This window comes from Podarcis liolepis (genome assembly GCF_965112155.1).
Source record: "Podarcis liolepis genome assembly, chromosome: 11".
In the NCBI taxonomy this organism is placed as follows: Eukaryota; Metazoa; Chordata; class Lepidosauria; order Squamata; family Lacertidae; genus Podarcis; species Podarcis liolepis.
In genome coordinates this window covers 49,681,390-49,696,992 of record NC_139565.1, presented here as the reverse complement: position 1 = coordinate 49,696,992, position 15,603 = coordinate 49,681,390, and the positions used below count along the sequence as shown (strand labels likewise).

Below are 15,603 nucleotides of genomic sequence, written 5' to 3'. Positions count from 1 at the left end.
AGTGCGGCAGAGAGTTTAAGCTCTGGGCTTCTCAGCCACTTGGGCTCTGCAGAATAAACCGGCGTGGGCAGAAGTTTTATAAATATCGTGAGCATCTTTTGTTTGGAAGCCTCTCTTTCAAAACAGAAAACTGGCGGCTCCAGCATCACTTGGCTTTGAAGCCTGAAATGACAGCAGACATAAAGTACAGTATCTTGAAGCCAAATGTGATATGTACATTGGCTGGAGCAACAAATGTGCAAGGGGGTTCATTTCACAATGTATGCGCAAGAAGCATAAAATGAGACACAGATCAGGGCCAAAGGGGAACTTCTTAGCACTGTGGAAAAATACATTCCCAGCTACTCCAGTGAGTAGATAATTTGCAAACCTACTTTTATCTATATGTCTCTCCTATCTAGAGCCACTAAATATGGTAGGCTTTTAAAAATGAAATTTAATTTGCTTTAGAGAGCCAGCATGAAAAAAAAACCCCACAAAAAACCAAACAGCTAGTTCTACACATCCGAGGCTGCTTTGGATTTGAGTTTCTGGAATAGCAGCCTCTGCTGATCATAATTCCACATGGCAAACCACTTTCAAAAGTGATGGGAGCTTTGAAAACCCTTATAATGCAGTACAGTGGTACCTCGGGTTACATACGCTTCAGGTTACAGACTCCGCTAACCCAGAAATAGTGCTTCAGGTTAAGAACTTTGCTTCAGGATGAGAACAGAAATTGTGCTCCGGCGGCGTAGCAGCAACAGGAGGCCCCATTAGCTAAAGTGGTGCTTCAGGTTAAGAACAGTTTCAGGTTAAGTACGGACTCTGGAGTGAATTAAGTACTTAACCCGAGGTACCACTGTATAAGGATCTACTGCAAAAAGGGCAAAGTGGTCAAAAGTTCACCAAGAGATTGTATACACATTTTTCTTCATTAAATGAAGCACCTTGCATGCTGCGCCATCAAAGTCCTGAGTTATCAACTAGCCAGTCAGGCTTGGGTCGACAGAGCAAGGCGCCCTGAATGCTGTCAGTTAAGCAAGCTAGACTGGGCCTCCCAAGACAGGGATGGAGAAACCCATGTTCTTCCAGATGTTGCAGGACTACATTTCCCATCATTCTGAACCCTTGGCCATAGCGGCTGGGGATAATGCGGGTTGGAGTCCTGAGAGCCACAGACTCTCTGGAATACTGTGTCCAGTTCTGGGCTGTTGGCAAGCTGGGAACGTGTGCAGAGGAGGGCAACCAAGATGATCAAGGGTCTGGAAACCAAGCCTTATGAGGAATGGTTGAGGGAGCTGGGTATGTTTAGCCTTGATAAGAGGAGACTGAGAAGAGATAATATAGCCATTCTGAAATATCTAAAGGGTTGTCACAGGAAAGATGGAGCAAACTTGTTTTTGCCTGGTGGTGGCTAGGGCCTGAACTGATGGATTCAAGTTACAAGGAGGGTGATTCCAACTAAACATCAGAAAAAACTGTTTGAAAATAAGAGCTGTTCGAGAGTGGAATGGACTGCCTCAGGAGGTTCTTAAGCAGAGGTTGGCTGGCCATCTGTCATGGATACTTTGGCTGAGATTTCTGCATTGCAGTGGGGTGAACTAGATGACCCTTAGTATTCCTTCCAATTCTCAACCATCATTGTCCTGGTCTGCTTTGTGAGCAAATAGTGGCTATCCACACCAGGGGGAGAATGGGGCATGAAGAATAGAATCCCAGAATTGGAAGGGGCCCCAGGGTCATCTAGTCCAACCCCCCTGAAATGCAGGAATCTCAACGCGCAGTCCCCCATCCAATTCAAAACCATACCGGACCCTGCTTAGCAAATGTGCTAGCAGTTTCTTTTCCGCTGCACCACTCGCTTCACATCTCTGAGCTGCCCACAGCCATGCCTCTTAGGCATTGTGCAGCGAACGGTGCCAATTTAAAACAGCAGTCGGATCCAGTTTTCTACACATCTTTATTTAACACACAGGGTGCATTTTGCATTAGAAAAAAAACCCTCGTTGATTCTGAAGATCTCGCCCTCTAAATACCTGCGTGCTTTGGCATCAATATAAATCAGTTTTATTGTCTCTTTCTCCACAGCATAAGTAGCGAGTGATTGAATTCCACGGACCTGTAACTGCATTAGCCAGTTCTATCTGAATGAAGAATTTATGATTCAGAGCTTCCTGCTTTCTGATACCTCATGCTTATTTCCTTAACACTCAACACTCCACTTGAGCAAGAGGAGACGTGTGCAAAGGGGTCTGCAGGTGTGTGTCGTCGTCCCCCAAAGCTAGAAGTCCCAGTTCTGGAGCCAGGGCCTGTCCAGAGCCCCAAGCAGGTTATCTCAAAAGCACCACCAGCCATCTATTCTGGAAGTTGGACAGAGGATCAAAGGGCTGGATTCCATCACACTTCCAAACAGATGGACTGTGCGATTGATGGTCGATGTAGTTCCTGGACTGGGGATCTCTGCCTGGGGAAATACACACACACTGTTCACATGCACATTTCTTCCTGTTGGATCAGGGCAATGGTAAATAAGGTCCAGGGTGCAAATTTGTTCCTTGTTGATAGGGCATTTACCCACTCTCTCTTGCCTCTGCTCACTGCTTTATTCAAAAGTGCACAACTGAACTGAAACATTAAAAAGAATATGAACCAAGCTGGTTGGGACTCTGGGATAAACTAGTAAATGAGTTAAATACAAAGTGTGGGGTTCAAGTAATGGAAGACCACACAAGGTCTTCTGTTAGCCCAAAAGCGCTCCCCTGTGTACCCCCTGAAATCAGCTCTGAGGGTAACCCAAAGAACAGTGTATAGCAGGAGGAGAGATTGTTTTATCTGGCTGAAATACAGTGGTACCTCAGTTTTCAAACGTAATCCGTTCCGGTAGACCATTCGGGTTCTGAAACGTTTGAAAACCGAAAACTCAACAGCCGACAGCTAGGCCTCAGGATCTTGCACTCAGAAGAAGCCACGCGGCATGTTCGACTTCTGAGGCGTGTTCGAAAATCAAAGCATTTACTTCTGGGTTTACGGCATTCAAAAACCAAAATGTTTGTCAACGGAGATGTTCGAAAACCGAGGTACCACTGTACTTGCACTGATGGACTGACTGTCACAGTGCTATGTTGAATTTGTCCCACATATGTTTTCATTACTTTTAAAAGTACAGAAGAACTCTACAATGCAGCAGCAAGAAAGCCTATTCAGGATTGGAACCTTTCACCTCTGAAACCTCTACTGGCATCAGTGACAACTTCTCTCCTGGGGAAATAGCAACTCTCAGGGGAAGATTTTAACTCAAACCACAAATCACCACACGGAGGAAAAGGGTGAACCCTGCCCCTCCTCTCATATAACAGACTCAATTCTGCTATCCTCCTGCCCCCAGGCTGCTCTTTTTAAAGTAAGAACAAAAGCTGGAATGCTTCCATGCATTTAACATATCATAAACTTTTGGCCCTCCACCAGAAACACTTGGACAGCACAACCATAAATGCAGCAGTTCTGCAGTTACGTACACATTAGCGGCTTAAAACACACGGTCATTTACCCCTGCTGTGCAGTTGAATGTTGAGGTACACACCAGAAAGAGCGTAGGGAAGTCTTCACCCAAAGTCCATTTATCCGCTTGGTTTCTCCATCCCTGCGACCACACCCAAACTCCTATTCGTGAAGCGGTCAACTGCACATGTGCAAGAAACTGTCTCAAATGGACACACCTCAGCTTAACGGTGAAGTGACTGTGGCTTACCTTTTCGAATCAGATGGAAGCTGGTTTGAGGGGAAACAAATCAAGCAAGAAACTAAAGGATGGCTCTTCATTAGGGATAATGTTGTGCATAAACGAAAAGTCACATGTACAGAGCCTGTAACTCACACCGCCCAGAAATGTTGTTGTAAACTTAATCTGGAGTAATCCTTCTCAGACCCATTTCCCAGGGATGCAAAACAAAAAACCAAGTACACTCACCCACAATCTCATTCAAACTCATTTCAGTACAGGAGGATGTGTGTATGGAACAGTCCCCCTCATCTAAAGGGGAAGGGAATGCATTTGTAGCTGGCATGCCTACTGGTGTACAGTCGTACCTCAGAAGTTGAACGGAACCCGTTCTGGAAGTCTGCTCGGCTTCCAAAACATTCCAAAACCAAGACACGACTTCTGATTGGCTGCAGGAAGCTCCTGCAGCCAATCGGAAGCCGCGTAAGCTGCATCAGACATTCGGGTTCCAAAGAATGTTCACTTCTGGGTTTGTTGCATTCGGGAGCCAAAACGTTCGACTCACAAGGCGTTCAACTTCCAAGGTACAACTGTATTTACGTCTTGCTTCTCCCCATCTCTGTTCCAGGATGCAGCAGCAACTCAGCCATGCGGATATCAGGTGAGGAGCGCAGCCCCAATACACTACTACTGCCCACATGGACATCAAAGTGCACACAGTGTTTCAGATCATGGTGGCAAAATCATGTCAGGAGCTACCAAGTCTCAAGTTGGGAGACATTCGATTTGTGAACTGCATGTTGCATGACCACTCCAGTGACTCCTAATAGTCATCCAAGGTGACTATTAGGACCTTCTGGACAGGAAGGACTAGACGGTGGCTTCCTGTTCCTGTTAAGGCTCACTTGGCCAATAATAAGGCCTTCCTGAGTTCTGCCATGTGTCCCTGTATCCTTTGGTTTCTCTTCAATTCTGACCTGCCTCTTTGTGTGTTCCTTTGTTATTAATTTTCCAAGTTTGTGCATTGATTTCTTCAGGCTATGAAGCAAAGTGGTGTGCATGAACATAAAAATGAGACAAAATACAGAAAGCAATAATAATGCAAGTTCTAAAAACAACTATTATTCCTAAAAGCAAATTACAGAGATACCTCAGGTTACAGGCACTTCAGGTTACAGACACTTCAGGTTACAGACTCCGCTAACCCAGAAATAGTACCTCAGGTGAAGAACTTTGCTTCAGGATGAGAACAGAAATCGCATGGTGGCAGCGCAGCAGCAGCGGGAGGCCCCATTAGCTAAAGTAGTGTCTCAGGTTAAGAACAATTTCAGGTTAAGAACGGACCTCCAGAACGAATTAAGTTCTTAACCCGAGGTACCACTGTATAAGAACAATAAAACCATTTCTAGGCTGAGTTACGCACCAGACCCTTAAATTCAATGCAAGACTCCCCCACCCAAAGAATCATGTGAACTGTAGTTTGCTAAGGAGCTGGGAACTGTAGGGGTAAACTACAGCTCCCATATTTTGTGGGGGGGGGTTGTTGTGCTTTATAGGTCTAGTGTGTACGCAGCCCTGGAGATATAAAATTATCATTGTTCCCGCCTCCTCATTGGTCTTCAGTCTTAATGTGATCACCCTAGATCCTAGCTCCAGGACTACAGTACCTGAAACTGTTGTCTGTAGCCGAACAATGACAAAATGTCAAAGTCTTGCAACTTCTCCCTATTAAGCAAACATTTCAAAACAAGCAAAAAAGATGGCAAAAAGGGACTGAACACAAAACATCATTTGCCATATTCTCAGCGCATCTGCAGCAATGGATACCCAACCCTATCTCATTTTCCTGCAGACAAAATATGAAGCCACCAGACCAGATCAAATTGCAGCGTTGAAGTCTGTGCCTTATGCCTTTTTAGCCATAGAATCTGCACAATGAATCTTTAAGGGACGCCACTAGAGGGAGATATGGTCACAGAGACTGCCAGCATATTAAAATCAGACTGCTGCAAATACTGCTGAGGCGAAGTGTGTGTGCCTATGTGTGTAGGGGAATACGACAGTTCATTCATCCTGAAATCTGCATGCAAAAAGCCAAGATCTGCTCCCCACACCACACATCAGAAACTCTGATCAGATACCCGGGTTTCTCTTCAGATCATATATAAATTCAGGCTTGATATTCACGTTTTAAGTTATGAGTGAAGCTCTAGCGCAGAAAGTAGAAATCAGCTTTTGAAGATTCTTCCTGAAGGCACAACATTAGTAACAGCACATCTAGCCTTTTTTTTTTTTTTTGCGTAATTGAACCATCAAATGCCTTTGTTGCCATAATAGTAAACATTCCCTGGAACCATGCTTTCTGCTATTCACTTAATATAAATTTAGCATCAACAGTTGCTGCAAGTCAGTGCACGCAACACTGTCCTAGATGGACCAACAGTCTACCGTATTTTTCACTCCATAAGGTGCACTGGACCATAAGGCGCACCTAATTTTTAGAGGGGGAAATCAAGGGGGAAAATATTAAGCCCCCCCCCCAGCCCCAAAGAGCTTCTCCCAGAGCTTCTCTAAGGAAGCCATGACCGCAAGCGGGATGGATCCCGCTCACTGTCTTGGCCTCTGCCATAGCTGCACGCAACCTCTCTGGCCGGAAGAGGCTGCGCGCGGCTAAAGAAGCCAAGACAGCGAACGTGATCCATCCCACTCGCTGTCTTGGCTGCCTCTTTAGCTGCGCACAGCCTCTCCCGCCAGAGGGGCTGCACACAGCTAAAGCCCCTCCGGCTTCCTTAGCTGCACGCGGCTATGGCAGAGGCCAAGACAACGAGCGGGATGGATCCTGCTTGCGGTCATGGCTTCTTTAGCCGCACGCAGCCTCTCCGGCTGGGAGAAGCTGCACGAGGCTATGGCAGAAGCCCCACCTCCCGCAAAAGCCCACAGGAGCCACACACCCTTTAAGGAGCGCGCGGCTCCTGCGGGCTTTTCTACAAGGAGGGAGAAGGGACTGACTGGCTGCGTCAGTCCCTTCTCCCTCCTGGGGAAAAGCCCGCAAGAGCCTCGCGGAGCTTGTGTGCAGCTCTTGGGGGCTTTTCCCGCCTGCCTCCCTCCTGCATTCGCTCCACAGGACGCACACACATTTCCCCTTACTTTTTAGGAGGGAAAAAGTGCGTCTTATGGAGCGAAAAATACGATACCTCAGTATAAGGCAGTTTCCTATGCTACCCAGCTGGTAATGCTTAGGAGTATTCACCTCATAAGGCTACAATCACCACATTGCAAGTCTCTAGCATACACAAATTTGTCGAGCCACTTCAATGCATTTAAATAAGGCATACTAGTTATTTTCCTGTAACTCCCTAGCATCTGGAAAACTAAGAAGTTAAATGAAGAGGGGTTCCCAAGTACCTGGAAAGATTTGTATTTGGAAATGCATGGACCTAAAATTCTCAATTAGGGTGCAAGGAAGCATTATTTGCATAGTGTGCGATGTTTTGGTAATGTTTGTGTAGCCACCAACCTATTTCTCTGCCTCAAAAGGGGCAAAAAGTCACTTATTTTGACACCGATCATCTGAAAGAATCCAATAGGCTAAGAAATGCAGAAACTGGTTGAGGAAGAAAAGCCCTCACTCCAATTCTCGTATTGCAAAATATGACAGATTACAAAATTTATGTAACATTTAATTTCAACTCTACTTCAGACCTTTGTTTGTTCGGTCAGAGGTTTTTAAGATTCCAGCCATTTGGGAACTTTGCCCACACCAACTTGTCTCAAGAATAACCTCTCTCTCCTGGAGAAAACCTGTGCATTAGATTGTAGATCATGCTGTGGGGTGGTGTTTGCGTACGAATGTTGCCCAGGACTCTTGAACTTCATCATCAGTCATTGCAAACTGATGCTCCACCTTACAAAACCCCTAATGTTTCCCAGTGATTGCACATTGCAGAGGAGTGGAGCTGGACCGACAGTAACAAGCAACCTGCCATTGCCATGACTTACCTTCTCATGGTGGAAACTCTTTTATTAGTTAAGATTCCTGCATTGCAGGGGGCTGTTCTGAGTTTGAAAAGCATTCAGTCTACCCTGCATTTTCCATTGCATCCCTGAATGACACTGACCCTATACTATACTATCTATGGGCTTCAAACTGGTGTGTAGTGTGGAATAGCTTACTGAGCCCATGTTGACATTTCCAGTTAACAAGGAGAAACTATGGGGCTATACTGGCTATGGGGCAGGGGCAGCAGCAGTGTGACTTTGGGGTGGATCCTTTTCCGTTGCACACTTCTATTTGCAGAGTATTTCAGACATTCCATTCACTGGGGACCCTAGTTTTAATTATTTGCCACTCAGAAAGCTTCAAAAGGAATCCTGGTCTCCCAGCAAAAAATGTGCCACACATCCAACACATGACATTTCTTGGAATAAGCCTTAGAAATGGAATTAGCTGCTTTTCCTGTTTTTGAAAGAAGAAAACAAGGGCGCTCAGTTAGAAATCCTGGCAAACCGAAATGTATAAATCCACCTTTTCCGTGTGTGTTTTTGGTGCAAATATTTCATAAAGAATTATGGCGCACGGAGTATATGACAGGTTTATTTATTTGCTTTGGTCTAACCTCTTTGGCTTGCGTACTGAAATTCCATGGCAAATCATAAATTCTCTGTTGAATTAAGAATATCAGACGAGCCCTGGATTGTTTTTGCAAGTGTCCAAGTCAAATGCCTCTAACAAGCAAAGTCTGGGCGTGATGCCCTGGCCAGCTACTGTTGCTTGTCTCCAGTACTGAGCATCACTGCATCCTCATCCCAGGTTTTTTTTAAGCATCTGAAGAAAATACAACAGTATGGCCTCTAGTCTCAAGTTACACATGTGCGTAAAACAGTGGTTCACAAAGGTGTGGCATGCCTTTGAAGGTGACCCGGAAACTGCAATTAATCCAGAATGCGGCAGCTAGACTGGGGACTGGGAGTGGCCGCTGAGACCACATAACACCGGTCCTGAGAGATCTGCATTGGCTCCCAGTACGTTTCCGAGCACGATTCAAAGTGTTGGTGCTGACCTTTAAAGCCCTAAACGGCCTCGGTCCAGTATACCTGAAGGAGCGTCTCCACCTCCATCGTTCTGCCCGGACACTGAGGTCCAGCACCGAGGGCCTTCTGGCCGTTCCCTCATAGTGAGAAGTGAGCTTACAGGGAACCAGACAGAGGGCCTTCTCGGTAGTGGCGCCCGCACTGTGGAATGCCCTCCCATCAGATGTGAAGGAAATAAGCAGCTATCTTCTCTTTAAAAGATATCTGAAGGCAGCCCTGTTTAGGGAAGTTTTTAATATTTAATGTTGTATTCTTTTTAACACTTGATTGGAAGCCGCACAGAGTGGCTGGGGAAACTCAGATGATCGGGGTATAAATAATAAATTTTTATTATTATTATTATTATTATTATTATTATTATTATTATTATTATTATTATTATTATTATTATTCCACACTGGAGTAGCAAGAAGATTCAAGGACATTCAAAGAAACATTTAAACATTTCAGTGTAGTACGGTATCCAAATAATTTGTTTTTATTTGCCAAAGGTGGATAGGTATCTTCTTATAACGACAGCAAGAGCATCAAGGTCAATCCTGTTTGTGATCCAGAATCGCCATTCAGACAAAGCGCTGGAGAAGACTCATTTATAATTGTGTTTTGGGAATGATTCATGTTCTTATGCATTGCTTTATACTTTCTGGGTGTCCCGTGAGCATATTATAAAGTACTTGTGTTTTGTGCTATAAATCAAACACTGCTGGGAGTTGTTTTTTGTTTTGTTTCCCAATGTATTTCTTATGAATAAAAAAAATGGTGCGGTGCAAGCAAATTTTTATTTTCAAAGTGTTGCCCAGAGGGGAAAAAGTTTGAGAACCACTGGCGTAAACAGTCTATTGTGTTGTGGGTGCAGGGGGTCATTTTCAAATGAGGAGGAGACACAACTCACTAGGACAGCACATCCTTTGCACATGTAAGGTCTCGAGTTCAATCCTTGCTATCTCCAGTTAAAAGGATAAGGGAGCAGTTAATGAGAAAGCCCTCTCCCTGGGACTAGGGAGAACAGCTGCCAGTATTAGAAACTGAGATATGAAAGCTAGGAGGCTAAATGGCACCTTAAACCTAGGTTATGGGTGTCACAACTGTGTGTCTAGGCACGCTTTTTTATAGCAAGAATACAAAGCTGAAAATGAATGAACTGCAGCTAAAATCTTAAGCTCATTTTTCACATGGTCTGGTCCTCATCTGAAGGCTGCAAAAAACAAAGCCATACTTCCCTGTCCCACCCCCCTAATATTGTCAAGAGGGCCTCTTCTCCAGTCTTCAGAGAGTGGCTGGAAGTCGGGAGGCAGAAAAAGGTCCTCCTTTCCTTCCACTCTGCAGTTTTAATCTGAAATCTTAGGTGCAATACTGCACCCAGAGCTCAGAAACTGCTCGCACTAATGAAGTTCCCTGTTGCAAAACGCGCCTAGAACAATGAGAATTTTGAACACTGCCAGTAAGAATGGGCAATACTGGAGAAATAGTCTGGCCTGCTGTAAGGCAGTTTCCTATGTACTGGAGTAGGGGAGGAACCTGCACAAACATATTGGATGTACAGTGGTACCTCGGGTTACATACACTTCAGGTTACAGACGCTTCAGGTTACAGACTCCGCTAACCCAGAAATATTACCTCGGGTTAAGAACTTTGCTTCAGGATGAGAACAGAAATCGTGCTCCGGCGGTGCGTCAGCAGCAGGAGGCCCCATTAGCTAAAGTGATGCTTCAGGTTAAGAACAGTTTCAGGTTAAGAGTGGAGCTTCGGAACGAATTAAGTACTTAACCAGAGGTACCACTGTATACAACCTTCCTCCCCCCGTGTTTACACTGTAGAAGTTTATAGCACAATCCCAGGACATCAGTCTATGGCCAGGAGATCTGCTGCCAGTCAGTGTAGACGATGAAGGCACTTCCCCACTTAACGAGCATTCAACTTGCATGCAGTCACATAGACATGTAGCACCAGTAAATAATTACCGTTATTTTTCCAAGACTAGGGTTTTTCCCCTTTAAAATTTCAAAAATTAGGGGGCGTCTTATACAGGGATGCATCTCCTCCCATTTTCATAAATCTGAGTCCCCCAAAATAGGGAGTATTTTACACATGAGGGAGTCTTATAGACGGAAAAATACGGTATATAATAATTAAACTGCAAAATGATGCAAAAAGGCCCCAAAATGAGTGGGGAATCTGCCAAAAAATAGTCAGAAAAGAGCAGGAAAACAGCTAGCAATCCCAGGGGCCTTTGCAGCTGCAATCCCATAAGCCTTTGAAGCTTGTTGAGAGTTGGGAGTTGAGAAAGGAGGACATTTAATGGCTTTTGAGGTGGCGTTCCCAACTACAGTGGATGCTCAGGTTGTGAACGTGATCGGTGCGGGATGCACATTCACAGCCCACAGCGGCGCGTCTGCACACGCGCGGGTTGCAATTTGGTGCTTCTGCACATGCGCAAAGCACAATTCAGAGCTTCTGCACATGTGCGACCGCCGAAACCCGGAAGTAACCCGCTCCAGTACTTCTGGGTTTCGGCAGTCAGTAACCCCCCAAAAGTGGCTGTAACCCAAGGTATGACTGAATATGCAATTTCATATATATGCACGGTACCCAGGAACATAACCCCCGAGTTAAGTGGGAAGGTGCCTGTATACATGAATATATATTTATTGATTTAACACAGGTGCCTCAGAGGATCTTACGCAGAGATTGTGCAAAGAAGGTAGAGAAATTACTGAGTCACCACATATGTTAGGACAGCAACCTCCTACAGAAAAATCTAAGCAGCGTATGTCTATTTCTATGGCGTGCAGAACTTAATGGGCTGTGTTCCCACAGAAGCTTGTCTTTAAAGGAGGGCACTATTTTATTTTATTTTATTTTATTTTAAAAGGTAAAGGGCACTGAAGAGCAGCAGGGTACTGGATGTGACATTCCCTTGCAACCCACACCTGTTAAGAAGGAAGATGAAATTAAGTCTAAGTAGCACGTGTCAGTGCTCTAAGCCCAGAGGGAAGTGTCAGATCAAATAAGGAGAATGCAAAGCTCTTTAACAGAAAGGAAAAAAGACTTTATTCCTAAAGTACTTTGACACGCACAGGCTGCTCTTTTCTCTTCAGATCTGCCTCCTCTTTCGATAAGGTTTTCCCGCAACTCCTCCAGACCCTCTGCAGCATTCATTTCTATATTTGCATTATTCGGTGGCATTTGTGGGCAGCCTCAAGACAGCCCTGCCGGCCATTGCATGCAGGCCTGGTGCAATGGGGCAAGGCATGTTCCCATATCCAGCCCCCCCCCAAAGATGCTAGAGCCACTGGGGGAACATCCCTGAAAGGGCCCCAAACCATCTTGGCTGCTTTGGGGACCTCGATAGTTTTGTGAGCACATCCTTGACTCTTTGCAAGCATAAAAAGTTTCCTATTCCTGCCCAGTCCTTATTGGGCTCAACACTAAGACAGCACAGCAATCTGCGGAAAGCCAATAGGATTTAGTACTCTGTCCTTGCCAAATGCCCAACTCCTACCAGAGACCTGAAGGAGTATTAGCACACAAAACTGCACCTGATGTTTTCCCCACCCAACGCCTGCACTGATTGTTCATATAGCTCCAAAACAGTGAATACTACAAGCCAGTGGGGTGAGTGGTGGCGACGATGATGACTCCTTCTTTCTCTTTCCTCAAGACATCTGCAAGCAGGCTTTGGAAGCACTTCCAGCTGTATCCCCGTTTATGCTAACGAAACCCACATTTTGGATCCCTGGTGATGGAAGTGGAACATTTGCGGTTTCTGCCTTGTTGATCAAAACATACCAGATGCACTACTATATCAGCATGGGATAGTGCAGCCTTTCTCAACCTCTGGGTCCCCAGATGTTGTTGAACTACAACTCCCATCACCCCTAGTTAGCAAGGCCAGAGCTCAGGGATGATGGGAGTTGTAGTCCAACAACATCTGGGGACCCACAGGTTGAGAACCGCTGGGATAGTGCATGGATGGAAAATGGCTCATTTAAGATCACTACCTAGGTAGAGAAAAGGGACGCGGGTGGCGCTGTGGGTTAAACCACAGAGCCTAGGACTCGCCGATCAGAAGGTCGGCGGTTCAAATCCCCATGACGGGGTGAGCTTCCGTTGCTCGGTCCCAGCTTCTGCCAACCTAGCAGTTCGAAAGCACGTCAAAGCGCAAGTAGATAAATAGGTACCACTTCGGCGGGAAGGTAAACGGCGTTTCCGTGTGCTGCTCTGGTTCGCCAGAAGCGGCTTAATCATGCTGGCCACATGACCCGGAAGCTGTACGCCGGCTCCCTCGGCCAGTAAAGCGAGATGTGCGTCGCAACCCAAGAGTCGGCCACGACTGGACCTAATGGTCAGGGGTCCCTTTACCTTTACCTAGGTAGAGAGATGGTTTAAACACAATGATTTTGCATGCCAACCGAGTTTATTTAAACCTCCTACCTTGCACCGCTGATATCGACTCCGACCATCAATTGTCCATTCAGCGAAAGGATCTCGTCTCGCAAGCGAACCTTTCCACATTTCCCCGCAGGGCTGTTTTTCTTTAAGTCAGTGACCCAGATGCTTCCGACATCCAGCACCGGACCCTTATGCCCCTTCCTCTTCCTCCCCACTCTCCTCTTTTCACCATAGTCCCCCAGAGCAGGGATGTTCCCAAAACTTAGGCCGAGCGCCTCTGTCTTTCCTGGATCCTTGGTCAGGTACAGTGTGCAGATCTCCATATCCACAAAGCAAGTACCATGTTGCAGTTTGCCCTCCTCTATTGGGAAGTTAAGGTGGATGTATTCCCTCAGCTTCTTAATGGCAGAGTGGCAAAGTCTGTGTTCCGGCTCCTCCACTTCCTCCTTCAGATGGTTTTGGAGCCACCGGTAAAGGATGGGAAGAAACAGCACCGCGTTCTCCGGAGTGATGGGCATTGTGGCCACGGCAGGGTCCCATTACGTGGTGAACTTGTTCCTGGACTGGGTGGTCGAGATTTGATCAACACACCTTTCGGCATCAAGGTAGCTCTGTGCTTCATCAGCCGCCATACTGAGGGAAACCGAAAGCAAGGGAGGGAGCCCAAAGTAAAATAATAGAAATGAAAAAGTTCTCTCTTTTCTGCCGGTTTAGCCAAAGATAACAGAGCAGGCTTTTTAATTAAAAAGAATGAACACAATTGCTCTGGAGAATTCAGCAAGAAGAGGAAGGAAGCAGAGGTTGGGCTCTCCCCACAGCTGTCCGCACAGAAATCGCTCGGGCCCTCGCTGCTCCACCAGCAGCGACCATAATTGCTCCTCTGCATTCATCAACACCTGCTTGACCTAGAAAGGGGGAAACAACACAGTTAAAACCATAATTCTCACTCTCAAATAAAGGATTTGAGAGCTGTCTGCAATGCTCATTAATGAGAAAGCTTTCCTTAACGTTATTCTCTTTTCTCGTTAATTCTATAATCTGTTTTCTATTCATCTGTGTTTTTTAAATACACTCTTGGGTTATCAGTCATGTTCTGGAAAGACTACAGAAGAGGAACACGAGCAGGAATACAAGGAAATGTTTATAAATGCGTATGTCTTCCTGCACACTTGGAGATTATGTGTATGAATCTAGTATCTGCCCATTTATGTCAAAACCAGTTTCCAAGATTCTGACATGCTCTAGTATGGCCATGACATGGAACACAATGAACAATGAGACACAAACTGAATGTGCATACGCATGCAGCCTACTTAATCTTGCTTATCATAACATGTCTATTTAACCTACACATTCTGCCAAAGTATGACCCTCCAAATTTTCCTTCGGTATTTTTGCTCTGGGTTGCAATGAACGCAGCCACGGGTTTGTCTTCTTTGTTATCACCCCTGGAATTACTGGTGGGATCCGCCTTTAAGGAATCCATGGGTGGAAATTTGTGCCTGGAGACAGTCAGGTCATGTATCCACAGCAGTGACCAGAGGAGGAATAACCACTGGGAGGAGCGCAGAGAGAAGAAACGCCATGGTGTATCTGTAACAGCGAAACCAGACACCCTCATCTGCCCCAGCTGCAACAAAACATCTCTCTCCTGTATCTGTCTCTACAGCCACAGCAGGCACTGTAACTCTCCAATGATTTGATTGCACCCCCAAAGGCGCACTCTTCCATCGTCTGTCGAGACAGACAGATGCCAACAACATTATCCTGTGAAGCAAATATAAATTGTAGGCACATTTTTCTTTGTCATAGCTACTTTGTCCATTCTCCAGTCGTGCCTCCGGTTCACGTATAATTCGCCGCCCTCCAATCTCTCTCTCACACACACACACAACATTCACAAGCTTAACCTCCGAACTGACTGCTCTTGCAACTGTGCTTAGCTTAGGGCCAGTCCTGGAGATGGAGCGAGGCAGCCAACTCAAGAAGCAGGTGACGCGTGATGGGGAACAGCAGCAAGGTGTGGGAAGACAGCTGTCAATGCCACCTGTTCTGTATCGCCCAAGTTAGCCTTCCCCCCATCAGATGCAATGGAGCATGTGGAATTAGGGGTGGAGGGAAATATCTTATCATCTACGGCAAAATGTCTTGGGCTAGCGCTATTGGTGCTCTTTCCTGTTCTCCACACTTGTCCAAATTCAGCTGATCCCTAATACTGCTGTTTTTGTGACTTCTGAGCAGTTGGAATGCTACACACACACACACACACACACACACAATCCCTAAACCACCTAAGCAGCAGAACCACTTGAAGGTTGTGTACATGCTTATTTCACGTATTTCACAGTATACCTGAAGGAGCGTCTCCACCCCCATCGTTCTACCCGGACACTGAAGTCCAGTGCCGAGGGCCTTCTGGC

The 15,603-nt window shown here is 45.9% G+C and overlaps 1 protein-coding gene across 5 annotated transcripts in view; it reads right to left on the bottom strand.

Annotated features, from left to right (window-relative positions):
* Positions 1-15,603, bottom strand: part of PDZD2 (PDZ domain containing 2) — a 241,109-nt gene that overhangs the window by 158,636 nt on the left and 66,870 nt on the right. For all 5 annotated transcript variants that reach the window (XM_083465639.1, XM_083465642.1, XM_083465643.1 and 2 more), the window contains exon 2: positions 13,226-14,088. In XM_083465639.1, the coding sequence (XP_083321765.1) occupies positions 13,226-13,701 (476 nt within the window). In that variant the 5' untranslated portion in view covers positions 13,702-14,088. The remainder of the gene's footprint in view (positions 1-13,225; positions 14,089-15,603) is intronic.